Below are 22,966 nucleotides of genomic sequence, written 5' to 3'. Positions count from 1 at the left end.
CTGAGCCCCCCAGCCAACCCTCTGGTACATGGAGCAGTCCAGAGGAGCCCTGAGCCCTGGTCACCCAGAGCAGTCCAGAGGAGCCCCTAGCCTGGGGCACCTTGAGGAGCCCTGAGCCCAGCCATGGCCTGGCCCCAGGGCTGTGGCAGGGAGCATTAGAGGAGATTTGGAGAGGCTTATCCTTCCCCAGCCTTCATTACCTGCCACCCATGGAAGTGTCCTTCCTGTAAGGAAGGGCACACTGGAGAAACACAGCTGAGAATCCATAGTTAGCCCTGGAAGCCTTCTACTATCACAGCACTTTTAAAACCTACACAAAGTTTGTGAACAACCCAATATCTTGTTTGCTTTATGTCCTTACCAATCTGAGCAGAGTGTGCTCTCCTTGCCATGTTCTTCGCTCTTACAGCCTCTTTAATGCGATCTACCTCCTGCTGGTAGCGTTTGCGGTCCCGCATGGCATTCTCCTTAGCTTCCTTCAGTGCACTCTCCAGAGTCTTAACTCTCTCTGCTGTAGCTCGAAGTCGTTTTTCCAGCTTAGGAAGCTCACAACGAAGATCTGCATTATCACGTACCAACTGTAGTAGGAATAAGAAGAAATGGTATTACTCCTTTTGCAAAGCCATATGGTCTAGTGGATAAGCCATCATGTCATGCGGGGGTAGAAGATTTCACTGTCATCCTTACAGAAATGTACTGGGGTGAAACAAATAGGGTTCTGTAAAATTCATTGTAAAGTACACAGGAAAGAGGAGGCTTTTTCAACTATAATGATTTAGGGTCTGGTATTCCATTGTTCTTCCACCGAAAACCTGAAAGTTTTGTACGCTGCGTTTTAATAGCTGTGTTGGTCCCAGGATACTAGAGAGACAAGGTGGGTGAGGAAATATCTTTTATTGGACCTACTTCTGTTGGAGAGAGAGAGAAGCTTTCGAGTTACACAGTGCTGCTTAAAGAGAAGTCGAGTAATGGATACGCAAGGAAAGCAAGAGTCAAACCTCTTTCAATGACAGCTGTGTTTAATTTGTAAACCTCAACACCATCTTTAGGAAATAAATCTTCCTAAATTTTATTTCAAAGATAAATAAATCCATAGCTTGTTGTCCAGATTCATACAAGATCAAACTAGAGACGTTCTTTGTGTTCTATATCCTTAAACTTCCTGCTACTAACAACAAGACTGCTTCATGTATTAGACTGCCTTCAGCACTATCTTCTTGAACTGTACCATCATTAGTGGTTAAATGCATGTGAAACAGAGCCTAGTCTCCCATTTCCTGTCAGCTCTTTCTTCCTACCTCAGTAAAGATTTAGAGCTTGTTGAATCAGTCTGCTGCTGCGGAAACCTCACAAAGGGGAAAAAATGATCAAGCAACAATGAATTCATTAACCCTCAGAAATCTGACTACCCACAGATATTTAACATAGGGGGAACACCTAGTTTTCTGCGGTTTCAGATGAACTACTGGAATTGAGTGGGCATTCCCCATCACAGAGGGCGGATGGGTTTCTGGCTGCCAGGAGCTGGGCTAGCATCAGGACTCTTGGGAGGAACCAGTCCTTAACCTGCACAGAGAACCCTACAACTTCTCTTCCATACTGCACTCCACTTCCCCCCTGCTGTCAGTTTCTGATTTCTCCCTCAAGCCAGGAACCACTGTTGGCAAGATAGGTCATACCCGCAAACCCATCTAGAGATGGGAAAGAACAGTCATAGAGCCAGCAACAGAGGAAAGTAGGGGGGAACGAAGGGACAGGCCCAATGAGGAATGTGTGCATTTGTGTGTGTGCACACAAAAGGGGGGCTTTATTAATCTCTAATCCCTACATAAAAGGGCATTGAAGATAACTATTGGTTTTGTTTTTTTAAAATGTTCTACTGACACATTGACAAAGTCTTGCCCAAACAATTACCAAAGCATATTAGACTGGCATAAATATACAGAAATGTATATTTATGACAAGCATCACATATTCATGACACACACATTCATTACACAAACATTGTGAGTACAGGAGACCAACTCAGACTCCGATTTACTCCTGATGCAATGAATTTTAACTGAATATCATGGGTATTTTGGCAACTAACAATATCCGAGACAAATTACCTTCAATAAACTATCCTGGGGTAATTATATAGATAATTAGTCTCAATTAATTACAAAATCATCCATCAAAAAAGGTCAATTAAAAATGTGATTTGGAATAATATAAAATAGTAACAAGTTAACAGGATTCTCCTAGGGCTAGAATTTCAGCGAAGACCATGGTTAAAAATTAACTGAAGAAAAACTACTAGACGAGCCCACTTTCTATTTAAAGAGTTACTGCTAAAATCGAAGCCAGAAGTATTAGTCCCACCTGTTTGTGAACCTTTGTAAGCTGCTCCAGGTTGTTCTCAAGAAAGGAAATTTTCTGCTTCTGAGCAGCACTTCCTCCTCCTTCATCGCTGTCCAGTTCAACACTCTGCACAGAGAGCAAATTATAGAATTAGAGCAAAGCCTTTGAACCCAGGGAGAGGGGAAAGCTAGTGTTTTGTTGAGGGTCTTGTAAAGTTCCCCAAAGGGAGACTACGTCTCAACAAACAGGTCAAAAAGACATTGCTTTTTCTGTTCATTTTGTGTTCTCAACAGCTACATTCCCTCAACATGGAAATTAAACAAAAACCGTCACAAAAAAACCTTAAGGATCCGGAAAGGGGAGTGCCGTGAAGCTTTCATGTTGACAAAAATTTCAGTTTGTCTGTGATAAAAAAATACCTTAAATTCTGCTAAAAATCATATGTCGGAGGTGCACAATGAATTTCTTAAATTTATTTTGTCTGGGGAAAGGATGAGGAGTTTTGAACCATAAAAAAGAACCACAGCCCACAATTCTGGCTCAAGTCAGCACAAGCTTTAGGTGTGGGTTTGGGGCAGTTCTGATTCACTAAACTCTGAGTCAGTAACTGAACTGATAAGAAAAGGAGTACTTGTGGCACCTTAGAGACTAACAAATTTATTTGAGCATAAGCTTTTGTGAGCTACAGCTCACTTCATGAGATGCAGTGAGCTAAAGCTCATGAAAGCTTATGCTCAAATAAATTTGTTAGTCTCTAAGGTGCCACAAGTACTCTTTTTCTTTTTGCAGATATAGACTAACACGGCTGCTACTCTGTGAACTGATAAGTGAGATCAGCCCATTTCACTGAATAACTACTTAGAGAAAAAAGGCTCAAAAACAGGAGTTGAAGCAGAATTTTATTTTCCTAGACAGCTCTGAGAGCACTCCAAATCCCACTCTCCCATTGTACAACCATCAGGGGAACAGCAAGCTCTCAGGCTCCCAGAAACCAAGGTAATTGGGCATGGTAGAAGAACATTGATAAATAAATTACAAGTCTGCTGGATTTATACCAGGAATTATATACACTAAGGAATATAATAGCCTGGCAAGATTTTTACTGGGGGAAGGGTGGAGATTGTGTTAAAATAAAATCCAAGTAAGATTTGAACTTACTTTTTTGACTCGAGTGGTGAGGTCTTGAACAAAGAGTTTTCGTAGGTTGTGGAGGGTCTGAAGTTCTCTTGCCTGGAAATAGAATTTAAACAAGAAGTCAGTAAAATTTTTGCAGACGCTGTTGTAAAATTTCTCCTCACATAAGAACACGTAGGCTAAATTATACTATAAGTATATATGCATGTATGCCTGAAAATATACATACATCATTACTGTTTAAGTAACTTTAAATTAATGAATTGCATTAGTTGACAGAAGGGCATAAGTTGGTTGAGTTCAGGATCCTGACGCAGGGAAGAAAGGTAAGCAGCAGGATACGGACCCTGGACTTCAGGAAAGCAGACTTTGACTCCCTCAGGGAACAGATGGCCAGGATCCCCTGGGGGACTAACAGGAAAGGGAAGCGAGTTCAGGAGAGCTGGCTGTATTTCAAGGAATCCCTGTTGAGGTTACAGGGACAAACCATCCCGATGAGTCGAAAGAATAGTAAATATGGCAGGCGACCAGCTTGGCTTAATGGTGAAATCCTAGCGGATCTTAAACATAAAAAAGAAGCTTACAAGAAGTGGAAGGTTGGACATATGACCAGGGAAGAGTATAAAAATATTGCTCGGGCATGTAGGAAAGATATCAGGAGGGCCAAATCGCACCTGGAGCTGCAGCTAGCAAGAGATGTCAAGAGTAACAAGAAGGGTTTCTTCAGGTATGTTGGCAACAAGAAGAAAGCCAAGGAAAGTGTGGGCCCCTTACTGAATGAGGGAGGCAAGCTAGTGACAGAGGATGTGGAAAAAGCTAATGTACTCAATGCTTTTTTTGCCTCTGTTTTCACTAACAAGGTCAGCTCCCAGACTGCTGTGCTGGGCAACACAAAATGGGGAAGAGATGGCCAGCCCTCTGTAGAGATAGAGGTGGTTAGGGACTATTTAGAAAAGCTGGACGTGCACAAGTCCATGGGGCCGGACGAATTGCATCCGAGAGTGCTGAAGGAATTGGCGGCTGTGATTGCAGAGCCCTTGGCCATTATCTTTGAAAACTCGTGGCGAACGGGGGAAGTCCCGGATGACTGGAAAAAGGCTAATGTAGTGCCCATCTTTAAAAAAGGGAAGAAGGAGGATCCTGGGAACTACAGGCCGGTCAGCCTCACCTCAGTCCCTGGAAAAATCATGGAGCAGGTCCTCAAAGAATCAATCCTGAAGCACTTAGAGGAGAGGAAAGTGATCAGGAACAGTCAGCATGGATTTACCAAGGGAAGGTCATGCCTGACTAATCTAATCGCCTTTTATGATGAGATTACTGGTTCTGTGGATGAAGGGAAAGCAGTGGATGTATTGTTTCTTGACTTTAGCAAAGCTTTTGACACGGTCTCCCACAGCATTCTTGTCAGCAAGTTAAGGAAGTATGGGCTGGATGAATGCACTATAAGGTGGGTAGAAAGCTGGCTAGATTGTCGGGCTCAACGGGTAGTGATCAATGGCTCCATGTCTAGTTGGCAGCCGGTGTCAAGTGGAGTGCCCCAGGGGTCGGTCCTGGGGCCCGTTTTGTTCAATATCTTCATAAATGATCTGGAGGATGGTGTGGATTGCACTCTCAGCAAATTTGCGGATGATACTAAACTGGGAGGAGTGGTAGATACGCTGGAGGGGAGGGATAGGATACAGAAGGACCTAGACAAATTGGAGGATTGGGCCAAAAGAAATCTAATGAGGTTCAATAAGGATAAGTGCAGGGTCCTGCACTTAGGATGGAAGAATCCAATGCACCGCTACAGACTAGGGACCGAATGGCTCGGCAGCAGTTCTGCGGAAAAGGACCTAGGGGTGACAGTGGACGAGAAGCTGGATATGAGTCAGCAGTGTGCCCTTGTTGCCAAGAAGGCCAATGGCATTTTGGGATGTATAAGTAGGGGCATAGCGAGCAGATCGAGGGACGTGATCGTTCCCCTCTATTCGACACTGGTGAGGCCTCATCTGGAGTACTGTGTCCAGTTTTGGGCCCCACACTACAGGAAGGATGTGGATAAATTGGAAAGAGTACAACGAAGGGCAACGAAAATGATTAGGGGTCTAGAGCACATGACTTATGAGGAGAGGCTGAGGGAGCTGGGATTGTTTAGTCTGCAGAAGAGAAGAATGAGGGGGGATTTGATAGCTGCTTTCAACTACCTGAAAGGGGGTTTCAAAGAGGATGGCTCTAGACTGTTCTCAATGGTAGCAGATGACAGAACGAGGAGTAATGGTCTCAAGTTGCAATGGGGGAGGTTTAGATTGGATATTAGGAAAAACTTTTTCACTAAGAGGGTGGTGAAACACTGGAATGCGTTACCTAGGGAGGTGGTAGAATCTCCTTCCTTAGAGGTTTTTAAGGTCAGGCTTGACAAAGCCCTGGCTGGGATGATTTAACTGGGACTTGGTCCTGCTTTGAGCAGGGGGTTGGACTAGATGACCTTCTGGGGTCCCTTCCAACCCTGATATTCTATGATTCTATGATTCTATGATAAATTTGGGATGTAATTGTTGTGTGGGAATCTGATGGTTTCACAAAAGTGATTATCTAGTGTGAAATAATACCTCTATCGCACCTCACTTTACTGTCCATAATCATTTCACATCAGCCAAAATTGAACTGATTGTAAAAGGGGGGGGAAAAACCATCACAATGAGTTAAGGCTTAGTTCATGTGACTAAAAGAAAGCAATTGTAATTAGTAAAAAATCCAAACCCTTGTTTGTACATGTTCTGTCTCACTCAGTCACATCCCCATAGTTCATTGTTTTTTGCTATGTGTATGCAGTGAAGTTCTCTCACACACTGAAGAAAAAAAAAATAAACCAACCAGAAAGACAAGTCTCAGAAGCTGGCTGTGGTAACATGTACCCAGCTATTAAATGATGCCTAAATCATTGAGCCTTGGATTCATGCTATGACAATTCTGCTGATCAAACCTATGCACTGAAAGAGGGTGACATTATACAGGCCCTTAGATACCAAGGTGATAGCTGCCTTTTAAATACCACAGGTTCGTTCCTAATCTTTCAACACTACTTAATTTTGCTAAACTTCAGCATAATAGCCACTTTATTCAAAGAGAAATGCGAGAGGCATGGCACAAAAAGTCTTAATCCTTTGCCCATTCTGTGAAGGGCAGAGAAACCAGTTACAGGAAGGAAATGTGCATAACCATTTGGATAATTGAATTCCAACCCATTCTCCACTTTTTAGATGTTGCACTGGTATGAAGGATATGCCCCAAGTTGATAAGATAGAAAAGCAAAGGCTGTGCTTATTTTCATCTTCTCACACACTGAAATTTGAACTGGCCACTCAATAAATCAGGAGCGATAAGACTATAAGCTTTTGGACTGCTACTTCTTATCTTTATCACTTACTGGGAAAAACTAGTAAGTGGTTCTGAACCCAAAAAGGAGATGTTACTACAAAAGGATGGATAGAAGTGCTTACTTCCAATTATCCACAGACCCAAAAAAAACTAAAAATCAGTAGAAAAATGTGATTTACAATTATCCACATATACTGTTGTATTCATAACACATACCTTACACTCTTCTAATACAAACATACAGGTGGACATTACTACTCTCTGAAGGGGAAATGTAATTTAGAGCTAGACAGAGATTATTCTTATCCCACAGCTCTTATCCAAAACAAGGGGCAGCATGAGTCCCTCTAATGCACCAGAGAAACTCATTCACAATTCCTTCCTTGGTTCCATCCTGAAACTAAGCAATCCGCTACCGATTACTTCCTTCACCATACTGGCTAAACTATGCTGGCGGTCGGTGGGAGGCCAAGTCAAGGCTATGCCCATTCTCTAGCCCTGCTCACCTATCTACACAGGACAGGGAAATAGCAATCCCATGGAGACACGTCTCCCCCTCCACACAGTGACTTTCGAGGCACACCATGCTTGCAAGGGGTTTACAGTCCCTTACTTCTTTATCCACATGGGAAAGCCTCGATCTTGGACTAAAATGACACGTTGCATATAATTTGTTTGACTTTTCCTCCTGCTGCAGTAATTACCGATTGAAATTTTGATCATTGCTAATATTTTAACATAGCTGCTGCAACACCCTCCGAGATGCCATGGAAATGAACAAAAGAGTGCATGAGCATACAACAGTTTAAGCAGTTCCTTGAATTTAAACAAAAAGATCATCTGATATAAATCGGTGCAAAACGTCCATGTCCTACTGCTTAAAACTGAGCTCCAACTGTATCGCTTACTCACTCAATAGGACAATATCTTCACAGGTCATTCTTACAATTCATGAGCAGTATGAGCTGCAAGAGAACTCATCTGAAATCAGGAAGCTAGTTAAACACTTTTTCTAAAATCAGAAAATGTTTATATCAAATTATATATAATTTTATATATGAAATCTGGGTGCCTAAAGTTCAGCTCCAAAATAAAAATAGCCTGATTTTTGAGACTGCTCCCGGGGTCAACACAGCCTTAATTTTAAATTACGCTCCAAAGGAAAAAAAATAAACAAACATACGTAAGCAATTGTGCTTCTTGAATTCAAAATACAATATTTTGCATAGAGTTAATCAACAACTTATACAGTAACTGGAAGAATTATTAAAAAATGAAGTTCTGTAAAAAGTTTAAAAGATAATGTTTACCTTCTTGAGCAAAACATTTAAAGGAAAAACAAAGCTGGCTAGAGCCAGACGAATTGTTGACAAGGGCTGAACAAGTTTCACCATACAGCTCTGAATACACACATCTTTCCTCCGATATTCCAAACTTGAGCAGAAAAAACTGCCTACTATGTGGTAGTTTTGGGGCACACACCAGTGTCCACCTGGGATTATGAGAAACACCACCAGGTTTATTTTTCCTTCAGATTCAGTTTTCAGAAGTAAAAAACTAGCATGTTAACCTACCATACAATCTACTCCTCCTTCATAGGCTGACAGAAATGTAGGGCAGGAAGGGACCTCAGGAACCCCCTGTCCTGAGGCAGAGCCAAATACACCTAGACCATCCCTGACAGGTGTTTGTCCAACCTCCGGTGATGGGGATTCCACAGCCTACCTTTGAAGCCTATTCCAGAGTTTAACTATCCTTACAGTTAGAAAGTTTTTCCTAATATAAAACCTAAATTTTCCTTGTTGCAGATTAAGCCCATTACTTCTTGTCGTACCTTGAGAGGACATGGAACACAATTGATCATCTTCCTCTTTAGAACAGTCCTTAACATATCTGAATACCTATCAGGTCACCATCAGTCTTCTGTTCTTAAGACTAAACATACCCAGATATTTTAATGTTTCCTCATACATCAGCTTTTCTAAATCTTTTATCATTTTTGTAGCTCTCCTCTGAACTCTCTGCAATTTGTTCATATCGTCTTAAAGTATGGCACCCAAAACTCAACACAGTACTTCACCTAAGGCCTCACCAGTGCCAAGTAGAGTTGGACAATTAAGTCACTTGTATTGTAATCAAGAAGAAAACCACTATTGTTTCAACCAGCCTTTTACCTCTTCCAAAAGTCTTGTATATTGCACAACGCCAAAGTAAAAGAGCTTCACAAGAAGATTTCATAGCATTGATCTGAAGACAGAACTAGTTCTTCAAAAGAACTGTCCTTTCAGTACTGATTGCAGAGCATAATGCATTTTATATAGGATTAGACTGATTGCACAGTGACAAAGTACTAACATCTCTGAGAAATGCAATTTAAATTAATTTAATACATTAGTTATAACATATTAAATCATAAATATCAAGTATTGAAAGACTTGTAGAGTGAGCCATTTGAGATGAGTATATGTAGGATGAGAAGTAAACAGATTAGTAAAATAGCTTTAGGAAATTTAGAAATAAGGTCTAACCTAGAGATGGGCAAAAAAGTGGGTTGGTTCAGATCCTAAACTTATTCAAATCAAGTTCAACACCAAGACAGTTTGGAAATATACTACTTTTAAAAACTTATTTCTCACCTAAACTAGTCATTTTCTTGCAAAAACACTGTAGGCAACAAGCACACATAAAAAGGCTGGCAACAAATCATTGCGTAAGCCCTTGCAAAAAAGCTGATGTTTTAGTTATAACATACCACAGTTTCCTCCAGCCCTTTAAGATCTTCTCTTGCTTGTTCCCTTTTATCATTAAGCAGTCTAAAAAGAGAGACCATTATGTAAGCCAAACAACAAACCGAAATCATGAAAATAAAAACATGAAAACAGAATAGCATCAGTAAAAGTTTTCAGATTTGGGTGGAACATTTGCACATCTGAGTAAATTGCACATCTGCCTGTTTGCATGTGCAATTACTCAGCTGCACACATACATGCAGATTTTTTCAGCAGTAATGTCTGAGCCACCATCTCCATTTTTACATAGATCTCTTGTAACTGTATTTGAAAATTTAATCTTCTATATTTTCAGGGAAGTCTGAGAAAGAGCCCAAATAAACAACTAGTCAGTTTTCTTAGTGGTGGATTGTTTGTTTTTACAGTACAATAAGCCAATCTGCAATCTTGAAATGAGCAAGACATTTTCAGTATATCTCCTTGCACAAGGTAACAAAACCGAGCTCTGAAAAACTTATTTTTGAATATACCAAAACAAAAAACAACAATGACATCACCAATATGGTGTGCCCTATAATTTGTAGGTTAGCCTGGTTATTGGGATGGTGTCTTCTGTATGGGTATTTTGGTGTAAATGCTTCTCACTAGGAGACAATCTGGGATGAGTCGGGCAAGAAGGAAGACATGGCTCAAGATGGTCAGCTTCCACTTAAGAGTCGTTAAGGGACAACACCATAAATATTAGTTCTGGTGACTCTGGCATGGTCCTGGACAACCTACAGAACTGGTCTGACCAGGATGGTTCAAAGCTGGCCAAGACTTAAGTAGCCTCCTGGAGAACAAAGAATCCTTGTAGAGTTAAAAAGGACTCTCTTGAAGGTGTAAAGGGGGAAACCAGACAGACATACTCAGACTGTGCAGGTGTCTGAAGAAGCTAGGCCTGCCTCAGTTGCCATTACGGGATGGTAATACTTTAGGTAAGATAAACATGTTTACATGTTGTTGACTTAAAATCCATTTTTCTCTAATGTTTTGATCCAGTTGTTAAAAATGCTTTGTTTTAAGAAGGTTGTTGGTCACTATGGGCAGGTCTTCACTAGCCGCCAGATTGGTGGGTAGTGATCTATCTATCGGGGATCGATTTATTGCGTCTTGTCTAGACCTGATAAATCGATCCCCGAACATGCTTCCCGTCGACTCCAGAATGTACTATAGGCTATTCTGGGCCTCTCCATTTCTCTTTCACTGTGGTTCTGTCCAGCTCGCAAGAGGCAGGGGAGCGGCAGCGGTTGACTCGCCATCATCCTCACGGCCAGGTATGTTGACCTAAGATATGCCGACTTCAGCTACGCTATTCACATGGCTGAAGTTGCATATCTTAGGTCGATCCCCCTCCCCCAGTGTAGACCAGGGCTATGTCACTTGTCCCTGAAACCCAATTGGATCTGCTGAGTGATATTCCATCTTCTGTGGTATCTATATAGCCTTCTCCATTCCCATAGTATCCAAGCACCTCAGTCTTTAGTGTATTTATCCTCACAACACTTCTGGGAAATGGGCAAGTGCTATTATCCACATTTTACAAATGGGCAAATGAGGCAAGACAGGCAAAGTGACTTGCCCAAGGTCACACAAGAAGTCTGTTGGCAGAACAGGGAACTGAACTCATGCCCCACAAATCCTAGGCCAGTACCATCCTAAGCGGCTGGTATACAAAGGGTAACAATCTAAGAATGGAAGAATTGTGTGATTTCACCCCAAGCCAGGTAAGGCCTATCACCTGAGCAGGTGCACTCAAAGAAATCAGAAAAGGATCAGAGGTGCAGCTAGCCCATAAGTATGACAATATACAAAAAACAAAGCTTAAAGAGATCAGAGAAGAAGACTGCAAACTTACATGAGCTTTTCCAGTTTCATTTCTCTTTCCTGATCTTCTATTTTCAATTTATCATAATCAGAGCTCAATTTCTCTTGTTCCAATTGCAGCTTCTGGTTCATACTGAAATGAGAAGGGGAGAAACCTATCCAGCTTGATATAGACCATTGTAGGTAAAATACTTAGAGAAACCTTCACATCCAGAACAGAGTTACCCACAGAGAATGAACCTGCAGTTCCGCTGAGAGATTCTTGTATTTACACTAACCATGAAGGATCATTAACTGGAGTCAAAGCCCTCATTTAAATATCTGGGGGAAAAAAAAAAAACAAACATACAAACATCTCTTGTCCCCTCCCTCCACATACTCTTTTTATACCTCAAGGGCACAACCTGTACTTCCAAAACTTTTCTGTTTTCACATTTATCATTCTCCTATTATCGTGCCTCATCTCTTTTATAAATGCAGTGGAAAATATGAGCATTACATTGGGATGAGACAGATTTAATTAACTATTTATAGAACCAAGGATATAGCAGTAAGAAGCTCAGTGCCCCACACTGTACTTTACATCATAATTCTATTGAGAAAGAATTCCAGTGTAGAATCGTGCACTAGAAGTACAGACTTGGCTTCAGTATGTTTTCAGGGTACTTCATTAACCAATATATACCAAAACTGGTGATGCCAAGAAAAAACATCCCAAGTACTGTAACTGTAAGGAAGCAGCTGGAGTTTACTGGCTAGTAGTTGTTTGAAGAACCAGAAAGGCTGTGGCAGGACCAGTGACCATGACACGTGTTCAGAGTCTTTATTTTTCCAATTTGTTCTCATCCACTATTTCTATTATGTATAAGCCTTTAGGCATAACATTATTCTGTCTTTCTTCCTCCCTTCCACAAGTCTTTTTATTGAAGTACATATAAAATAAGGAAAAGGATAGTTTAATTCATAATATTCTGTACTTTTCTATCCCTTTATCTTCAAATCAGTACAGAATAGTTATATAGGTACCTGTACATGCTGGTTTCTAAGGCCAGCTAGTGCTAGTAGAACTCTTCAGATACATAGGTATGGATGGAAGAACAATGTCATTAGAACAGAATAGAAAAGGGCTAAAATGACAGGAAAACAATGAGCAAGCATACTCTCTGATTTCATCAATGATTTTCTGCTTCTCTTCAATCTCATCTCGTAGCCTGGACAGCTGTTTCTGGTGGGCTTCCCTGTGACTCTCCATCTGTTGCTCCAGTGCTTTCTGCAGTTTGAAAAACAGAAATAGTGTATTTCAATAGTTTATCTGCTTTTGCTAATGCCTAATCCTTTCTTTTCTGTACATATGAGCTATGTCAAACCTATAGTTTTAGATTTAAAAACTAAATCACAGCAGAACTTTACTCAATATACTGATTTACATAGACAGCGGTACCATCTCTCGGACCAAGTGCTTGATTCATGACGATGCATCTGTCTTATGGGGGGAAGCCCCGATTTCTCTTTCTGTGGTTTTGCAAGGAACATGTACAGGAAGATGCCACGTGTGTGTTACTAAGCATACCCCAAGAATTACAGTTGCTCCTGCCATCTTCTATACCATTGTACCCATCTGTTTACCAGAAAAAAAAAAAAACTTTTTACTGCTTTAGTTGTGCAGATGAAGAACACCCAAAGGGGGGGGGGGGGGGGAAGCAGCTTACCCGTGACACTACTGCTGATCTCCTTAAGCTAAAGATATTTCAAGTACTTTGGAAAGCTACATTTTTATTCTCTTTTTGGTTTGACGTTGCATAGGATTTTTTTCCTCACACCAGCCATGGAATAATTCTGCATGGCTATTTAATTTAATGATTAATTTAGGTTTTTGAATCAGAGGTCAAATTCTTGAAGATCAGTTACTATCCCTGTTAAATACAGGATACCCCCCCCCCACTTCACACAAACTGTAATCCTCATAAAAAAAAAAGTACCAGTTCTCTACATTATTGCTTAATATTTCCTCCTTGCATTCTACTTGCAAACAGGAATAAATATCAGAAAATATGTGTTGGCTTTATAATTCATTAGGTCATTCTGAGGAGGAGGTACTCAACGTTCTTTCCAGATGATTGGGCAATTGTTTAAATATGATCTGGTCTTTTCTTATTCAATTCCAGTATAAAAATCACATTGATCCACAAGGCCTGATTCACCACTTAACTAATTTACTTCAATAGATTTCCACTGGTATTAAACTGAAGTAATGCAGAGGTAAATCAGGCTCATTTTTGTGTGTGTGTAGGTAATTGGAAATGGTTTCCTTACGAGTGCTATATTAGGCATTGTGGCACCTTAGAGACTAACTAGTTTATTTGGGCATACGCTTTTGTGGGTTAGAACCCATTTCATCAGATGCATGGAGTTAAAATACAGGAGGAGGTATAAATACATGAAAGGATGGGGGTGCTTTACTAAGTATGAGGTCAGTTTAACAAAGGAGGTGCTGTAGTCATCACGAACATGTCGGAACATGAACAAGAGGCTGCTAGACAACACTCTGACATCACATTCTATAGGCCACTACCCTCTGACTCCACTGAGGGTTACCAAAAGAAACTACACCATCTGCTCAAGAAACTCCCTAAAGAAACACAGGAACAAATCGACACTGACAAACCCTTAGAGACCCAACCAGGGGTATTCTACTTGCTACCCAAAATCCATAAACCTAGGAATCCTGGATGCCCCATTATCTCAGGCATTGGCACCCTGACAGCAGGATTATCTGGCTACGTGGACTCTCTCCTCATGTCCTACGCTACCAGCACTCCCAGCTATCTTCGAGACACCACTGACTTCCTGAGGAAACTACAATCCTTTGGTAATCTTCCAGAAAACACCATCCTGGCCACTATGGATGTAGAAGCTCTCTACACAAACATTCCACACAAAGATGGACTACAAGCCGTCAGGAACAGTATCCCCGATAATGTCACGGCAAACCTGGTGGCTGAACTTGGTGACTTTGTCCTTACCCACAACTATTTCAGATTTGGGGACAATTTATACTTTCAAGGTCAGTGGGACTGCTATGGGTACTCGCATGGCCCCTCAGTATGCTAAGATTTTTATGGCTGACTTTGAACAACGCTACTTGGTCCCCCTACACCCCTACTCTACTTGCGCTACATTGATGACATCTTCATCATCTGGACCCATGGGAAGGAGGTCCTTGAGGAATTCCACCAAGATTTCAACGATTTCCATTCTACCATCAACCTCAGCCTGGACCAATCCACACAAGAGATCCACTTCTTAGGCACTACAGTGCTAATAAGCGATGGTCACAAACACCACCCTATACCAGAAACCTACTGACCGCTGTACTTACCTACATGCCTCCAGCTTTCATCCAGACCACATCACACAAGCCATTGTCTACAGCCAAGCTCTAAGATACAACTGCATTTGCTCCGATTCCTCAGACAGAGACAAACACCTACAGTATCTCTATCAAGCTTTCTTAAACCTGGAATACCCACCTGGTGAAGTGAAGAAACAGACTGACAGAGCCAGAAGGGTACCAGACTGACAGAGCCAGAAGGGTACCGAGAGTCACCTATTATAAGACAGGCCCAAAAAAGAAAGTAACAGAATGCCACTAGCTGCCCCCAACTAAAATCTCTCCAGTGCAGCATCAAGGAACTACAACCTATCCTGAAGGATGATCCCTCACTCTCACAGACCTTGGGAGACAGGCCATTCCTCACTTACAGACAGCCCCCCAACCTGAATCAAATACTCACCAGCAACTACACACCACACAACAAAAACACCAACCCAGGAACCAAACCCTGCTACAAACCCCAGTGTCAACTCTGTCCACTTTCTAGTCAAGGGACACCATCATCATAGGACCTAACCACATCAGCCACACCATTCACCTGCACATCTACCAATGTGATATGCCATCATATGCCAGCAATGCTCCTCTGCCATGTACATTGGCCAAACCGGACAGTGTCTATGCAAAAGAATAAATGGACACAAATCTGACATCAGGAATCATAACATTCAAAAACCAGTAGGAGAACACTTCAATCTTTCTAGTTACTCAATAACAGACCCAAAAGTGGCAATTCTTTGACAAAAAAACTTCAAAAACAGACTCCAACGTGAAGCTGCAGAACTGGAATTAAATTTCCAAAGTGGATACCATCAGATTAGGCCTGAATAGAGACTGGGAGTGGTAGAGTCATTACAAAACTTAAACTTAAATTTCCCCAATACTGACTGTAATGGGCCACTCTCTTACCACTTCAAAAAGTTATTTTTCTTCCCTTGGTATCCTGCTGTTAAATTGATTTATCTTGTTAGACTGACCTCATACTTGGTAAAGCAACCCCAATCCTTTCATGTATTTATATCTGCTCCTGTATTTTCACTCCATGCATCCGATGAAGTGGATTCTAACCCACAAAACCTTATGCCCAGATAAATTTGTTATTCTAGGTGCCACAAGGATTCCTCCTTATTTTTGCTGATACAGACTAACACAGCAACCACTCTAAAACATATTAGGCATTGAATTTCTTTCCTGGGTTCAAATGAAGAAGTGGATTTACTAAAACCTTTTAAATTAAAATTTGTACAAATCTTTCAACTGAATCTTTTCATCTTTTGAAGTTAGCTCAACTTCCAAACCATCCACCTCCAATATTTTGGCTATAACGTACTCCCCCCACCCCACCCCCAGAGCTTTACTAACGTGACTTAACATTGTCAAGCTCTTCCCTTTCAAATTGGGAAAGTCACTCCTATGTGGCATGTAGGTTTCCTAATGGAAGTTAATGGCTCTGATAGATTGTAAAGGTTTGTTAAAAATTATTGGGCATCATGTGTGCATCTGAAAGCAGAATTTGGACCTAATTGTCAATGACAAGTGTTCTTGGTGAGAAACAATCTATAATTGTGGCCTGCCCATGCTACCTTCATTTCCTCTGCATCCTGAAGCAGGGTCAGATGCTCCTTCTCTTTATCCTGGAAGCTGACTTCATGCATTTTTTCTGTTAATAGTTTTTTTAAAAAAAAGTTAAGAATTAACCAGAGACTTACTCGACACACTGAATCTGAGACCATTAAAAAAAAAAAATCACTACAACAGCTTTTTCTTTCCAGAAGCAGACAGAACTTCTGCACTCACTTCAGGAATATCACATACTACCTATCTCTGATATGTTTTTAATGGTAACAAAATAAATGGGCATACTAACAGTCATTTGTTGAAAAAGACTCACATATGGCTATGCAGGGCTCTATGTGAAGTGACATTTGGATAACCCATCCATCACCTTCTCCACTTATCACCAGGTTATACCCCCTCCATATGCCTACAACTCCTCCCCATTCCCAGCATCCTGATGTCTACTTGTGACCCTTCCCACTCTCCTTAGGCCATGGTGACTTCCATCCTTTTCTTCTACCTTTTCAGAGGATCCAAAGCATCTGATGCCACACTTACCCCTAGGAATAGATGGGGAAGCCTGAAGGTGGAGCCAAAACTTGCCAGAACGTTAAATAATGAATTCTCTGATACAGCCTGCTGCTCCTGGAGTCCGAAAGGACCCCCGACAAGGAATATGGGGTGATGTTCTGGTTGGCAGGTGTATGGTGGAAATCAGGACCCATTGTGGCAGTGTGTGCTACAGAGGCTTAAGGACACTAGAGAGAATTGCTCTTTCAATAAATTTTGCATATGTTGTCACAAAAACCTAATTTGCAATCCTAAAATGAAGCCCATGTATTTGAAGGATATACCACAGCAGCTAGGAAAGGAACATTTCGCCCAGGATCAAACAATGAGCAGTCTCCCCAGTTGTAGAGCAGGCAACCCACAGGGCTTGTATGGATCAGCAACTAGAGGGCTTATTCCAGCTGGACTGGACTCCAAGAATATTACAATACCATGGAGGGCCTGATGCTGCTTCCACAGCATGAACTAGGCTGCTGTGGCTTAACTTTGAGTTTCCTAACAAGCACAGTGTGTACTGCAAGTCACTGAACTGTGTGACAGTGACTGAATTGTACTGTCCTAGGACTGAATACTAAGCATGCAGGACAATTTATTAGGAGGATGGAGGAAATCATTTATTGTCAAGTTTTTCACATTCAGGTTTTCCAATAGTAACATCCATGCAGCCTCTTCAGAGTTTTCTTTTGCTTCAAAGAGACCCCGAGCAATGCCTAGGATTAGGCAAACGAATTAAAATCCTGACTATCCAATCTGGCTCAGCCATGTCATCCTTCTAGTAATGGGAGGAATTAATGGCAGGTGGGCAGGGGCAACCGTGATTTGCAAGGAAAGCCACAACAAAATGCAGGATCCCCAGAAGGTTGCCAATGTGCCAGTTGGACAGAACTCAATTTTCTAGCCTGTAGAGGCAAAAAGTCTATGACTAGAGGCCCCCCCACAATTAATTACCCTATTTTAAGTACAGTACCTTGAGCACGCAACTTGGCCAGCTCTTCATTAAGCGAGTCTTGTGACTCTTCTAGGTGCCTTCTCTTCTGTTCCATATTTTGCATGTAATCTGTAAGGGACTTGATCTTTGCTTCATGCTTTAAAAAAGTGAACAGTAAGCAGATATAACTGGTAAAGTTTGTAATTTAGAAAATCAGGTGCTTTCTTCCTATAAAGATTAGGGACGTGTGAAAGCTCTCTGCATCCAAAGCTACTTACTAGGAGCATGTGCTGTACAGGATCTAAGATAGATGCAACACCAACACAATCTTAATTCTTTGCGGCCTATGGTTAATACTATGCAGCATGACAGGGATTTCCACAATACCAGATGGAATGCAGGACCAGCTTGTTATCGAACAGCAGCAATATTTTAAAGTCAAATTCACTTAACATTAGGATGGAATATATAATTGAGTAGCTTCCTGGGCATCTCAAGCTGTACTGCTAGGAAACCAGATGTGTTGGTCAATAGCAACACTGATCATTTGCTCCTATTTTTTGTTAGCACATCTTTCTTTAAACAAGAAAGGTCACTTTAATTAATAAAAATAGCAGCTGACATTTCAAAAGTAAAAAGAACAAAATATATTTTATTTTGAAACAAATTCTATTCCTAATTTCTGAGTTAAGAGGGGCCTGTGTGGGAGCTATTACAGTTCTACTGATGAGATCATTTCATTTTAAGAAGACCTGCCTCAGCATGAAGAAGTCATCTAGATTTTTGAGTTCACATTATATTTCCGCATTAAGGACAAAAGCTTGAAAGGTGCCAAGTACCTCCTAACCTTAATGGAAGTTGAAAGAGTTCAGCACCTCTCAGGACTGAGTTCTCCATGAAAAGTACATGTCAAATTCCATATCTATCATGGTGACAGTCTTTCTAAGTTTGACAAGAAGTGTTTGGAATACTCATTCCCCAAACTGGGGAATTAGAGCAACATATGGCAGAGATATTCAATTTTAAGGGCTCAATTTAACAGTCCACACCTCTGTTAACTGTTACTAAGTTTCCTTGTAGGCTTAAATACAGAGAGAGCCTCAGCATGGTCTTATTCACAGGGCTCCCAAAATGACAAGAAAAAAAGTTCACAGGCTTGAAAGAATTAATCTGATTCTTTTCCACATGGCATTAAAAGCATTGAAATGCCAAAACAGAGATATGGACCATCAGTCTCAGCACAGTAGTGAGTTCCACTCCCACTTCTGATCCTGCCTCATTCAACGGCCTCTGGCAAGTCACTTAACCTTTTTGCCTCAGATTCTCTATCTTTACAGGGGTGTTGAGGGGAATAATTAGGTAACATTTGTTAAGTGCTTTGGACATGAAAAGTGCTATGTAACTTAAGTATTACCAGACTCCGGTATAGAATTTCATTGATTTAAAAAAAAAAAAAAAAGCCCTGGGATCAGATCATTCATGTGCATGGTTCATTTCACATTTCTGAACAAATGATCTATCCAGTCACAAATTGGTCTGATGTCTTTCTGGAACATTTAGAAGCATGTTACAACTTCTGCCTTTCCTTATCAAGATCTACAGCAAGTTCAATGCCTTGGAGAGCCAAAGCAACTGCAAAACTGGGCCTGTCCCTACATATATTTTAATGATAAACTCCAGTTTTTTTCAGACTAAGTGCCAGTAAATTACAAGTGGTGGACTCACAATCCCTCCCGACAATCAGGGAACATGGAGATGACCATGTGGAATCAACAAAACCCCACCATATTGGCAGTAGCTGGTATTTAGCACATTTCCTTTCCTTTTTTCCCCTTTAGGATCACAAAAAGTCTGACCCAGAGGGGAATCCTCCAAGCTCTTTTTCTGGTCACACAACAGCCACAAGGAAACCCTGCTGCTCAGAATTATATGGTACCATTCTCCATAGTTTTAACAGTATCATTTCATATACCATACTGTAGATCTGCTAATGGAATGAATGCCTCTCCAGGCATGTTTTACGAATGAGCTGGATATTTGTTAATTTCATTTGCATGTCATTTTTTAAGTTAAAGGCACAGTGTTAAAAGGTATAGAGTTGCAGAAATAAAGTTGTTTCTTCAGCATGTGTGGATAAGCTGTACTTTACAGTATGAGGGCGACAGAAATCTACAGCCAAGCAGGCATGCTCTCATCACTGAGAAATAGCATGTTTAAGAAGGTTGGGGGTGGAGGCAGGAAATTTCAATGAAGAAGAGGATAAATCAGTGAGACTTATGCCAAAAAGAGAGGAGGAGGAGGAGGAGGAGGAAAGAGGCATACTTGTGAGATGAGAAGCTGGCAGGCTGCAAGTTCCCTCTCACTGGCATTCATCTTCCTGTTGGAGTCTATCTGGGCACTCTCCAGCTGCTTGCTGCGGTTCATCAGAGATTTCACCTCAGACTTCATCTTACTGATGTACAGCCGTGCCATAGTGAACTCCTCCTCAATTACCCCATTCACATCTGCTAACTAAACACACAAAGAATTGCATTGCTTAATACATGCTTATAAAAGAAAATAGCCAATGTAGAAAACTTTCTACTAGTGAACCAGTTGTCTAGAGCTAGGGAGATCTCAGTAATACACAGCAGAACTCACAAGTCCTGGGTATACCAGCTCGGATTTTTTTCCATTTACATTCCAAGATGTCGTATCACTCAACTTCTCAGAAACTTCATGGATAAAAGTCAGACAAAGGCCCAAAATTAAGTCTTCCTGCTCAGATTATAACCACTGATCCAACATTAAAAGTGGGAATAATTTAGAACACTTGCCTTAATTGCAGAAGAGTTTTCCTATGCTGCTGGAGAGGCCATGAACCTCCCTTTTTAAAGCAACATTATAAAGCACCCTCAATTGCTACTTGTTTACATTGAAAACTGTCCTGTAAAGCCCTGGCTTCTTAATTAGTACAAAGCCTCCACTAAATGGTAAGCATCTATTTTCAAGTATTGTACCCTTTAATATAATTTCATATACAATTACATGGCCACCAGGGGTTGCTGTAACATCTTATGCAAGATTCACTCTTCTGCTACTGGAAAAAAAAAATGGTTAAAAAGAACTTCCAGATCATATTAATTTGGACAGAGCTCCCTGTAGTCTTATATCAGCCCTAGATTTACTGGCTATTTGTATCAGCTGAAAACTGAAATGGCATGACAGTTTATTTAAATATTGCTTATTTTGAAATTGCAACAGCTAGATTTCCAGAATCATCAGATATTTTAATATCAACTAATACACTAAGGAACATTCAGAACCTGTGGAATCCAATGATAACAGCAGAATTCCATAAAAAGAAAAGGAGGACTTGTGGCACCTTAGAGACTAACAAATTTGAGCATAAGCTTTTGTGAGCTACAGCTCACTTTAGAATTCCAGGTGCCCAATTTTCTCACCATTCATTGAGCAAGGAATTCCTCAGCAAGCATGGATTTTCTTTCCCTCCCATACCCAAACATGCCTTCTAGCACCTCTTAAATGAACAGTTCATACTCCAGGAAATAATGATGCAGGATGTTTCATAAGAAACACATTGCCAGATAAATATGGATCATGTCCTTTGTAATCAGAGAGGAACTGAGCACTTGCAAATCCCATTGACCTCAGTGAGAGAGAAGCAAGTGCACAACAACTCTCAGGATCAAGTCCAAGGGGTACAGTATATCATGGCCACAGTATCCAGAGGCACATACTTGTTTTTATCCTTGAAGTATGGGGAAAGAGTTTAAAAAGTAAGATGCCCGCTCCAATATTCCAAGTGAAGAGGAGAAATTTAGTAAACTAAAAAGACAACATGAAATACTGCTTAGAAATAGATTTGTCTCATGCAAACTTGCCAGAAGGGTCTAGCAACTAGACAGAACATTTAGTTTCAAAAGAAAAAAGTGACATGGCCAACAGTGTAAAGAGAATGTGTACATGACCTACAGTGAATAGTTTGTTTAAACAGATGCACAGGTTTACCCAACGGCCATTAAAATACCATTTCCAATGGTTGGAATTTCCTTTATCTACAGTGTGAGAAGTGAGAACCTTGAAGAACGTGGCCAGCTGTCTGGATTCAGAGGAGCCAGTCAACATGCAAATTTCAAAGCACTGAGTGGTTGAAGATTTCAGGTATCTCCAGAAACATTTCCACACCCCGGGTTCTACTGTGTCAATAGCATTAGTTTATTTTCTACGTTGTTATTTCACAGAAGAAGAAACCATTAATAAGTTTCCTCTCCTACATTGGCTATAGTCAGGCATATGCTACAGCAATGCTGACATTTATTGGGTAATCAGAAAAATTCACCAATGCTGGAAATTGACAGACTTGAGTTTGTCACCAATACTTTGATTTCCCTGAAAATTTGTGAAATTTCTAAATTCAGCCAGTGTTTAAATGGTAAGCCACGAATGTTTCTCCTCACAGGACTCCATCCTGGTCTGCTGAACAGGTGCTAATACAAATCCTTGACTTCTCAAGAACAGAGAGCATCCATCACAATGGATTGCATAAGCTACATGGTGGTTTTATGACCTAGAAAAACATCCACTAAGACCAAAACAAAATTATTTTAATTTGTGATCCAAGGAGGATTTAAATATCAGACTACAGAGGTGAAAGGTTGGGGCTGTAAATACCTATACCACCCATCCTCAGAACTACATCTTCATATTCTTTTGAAAAAAGCAATACAAGATCTGGCTTACTGTTTTAACATCATTGGTACCAATGATTCCTCCAATCTCTCCCAGATCTTTAAGCAGTAAGTTCAAGATCTCTGTAGCTCTCTTTTTCTGATGATTACTGAGTTCTTGCAACTGACCCAGCTCTCGTTGGGTGGCTGTCAAAGCCGTCTGGAAAAGATTTAAGAGATGAAATTACAAACCTGTCTAATGATTCCCTTTATACAGAGCAGCAACTATAGTTCAGAAAACTGACAGTTCATACTCTGAGCAGAACAAACCCCCCAAGTCAGTTTTCCTATTTCAACATTTAAAAGGTTGTCTTTAAAGGTTGTTTTTATGTCTCCCCTTTGATAGAGGTATAAT

General features: G+C 40.8%; 1 protein-coding gene across 3 annotated transcripts in view; it reads right to left on the bottom strand.

The window, feature by feature from the left end:
* KIF5C (kinesin family member 5C) overlaps window positions 1-22,966 on the bottom strand; it is a 166,498-nt gene that overhangs the window by 40,055 nt on the left and 103,477 nt on the right. For 2 of the 3 annotated variants that reach the window (XM_043505111.1, XM_038422343.2), the window contains exons 15-24: window positions 22,625-22,771; window positions 20,204-20,392; window positions 17,921-18,038; window positions 16,410-16,486; window positions 12,593-12,702; window positions 11,464-11,565; window positions 9,590-9,650; window positions 3,502-3,573; window positions 2,365-2,469; window positions 362-578 (exon numbers count right to left, since the gene is read on the bottom strand). In XM_043505111.1, the coding sequence (XP_043361046.1) occupies window positions 362-578; window positions 2,365-2,469; window positions 3,502-3,573; window positions 9,590-9,650; window positions 11,464-11,565; window positions 12,593-12,702; window positions 16,410-16,486; window positions 17,921-18,038; window positions 20,204-20,392; window positions 22,625-22,771 (1,198 nt within the window). Of the gene's footprint in view, window positions 1-361; window positions 579-2,364; window positions 2,470-3,497; window positions 3,574-9,589; window positions 9,651-11,463; window positions 11,566-12,592; window positions 12,703-16,409; window positions 16,487-17,920; window positions 18,039-20,203; window positions 20,393-22,624; window positions 22,772-22,966 lie in introns of those variants that run through there. The other variant, XM_043505112.1, reaches the window with a different exon arrangement.

Source organism: Dermochelys coriacea, chromosome 11, assembly GCF_009764565.3.
Source record: "Dermochelys coriacea isolate rDerCor1 chromosome 11, rDerCor1.pri.v4, whole genome shotgun sequence".
In the NCBI taxonomy this organism is placed as follows: domain Eukaryota; kingdom Metazoa; phylum Chordata; order Testudines; family Dermochelyidae; genus Dermochelys; species Dermochelys coriacea.
Note: the sequence above shows the minus strand (reverse complement) of the source record. Positions and strands in the feature narration are given on the sequence as shown.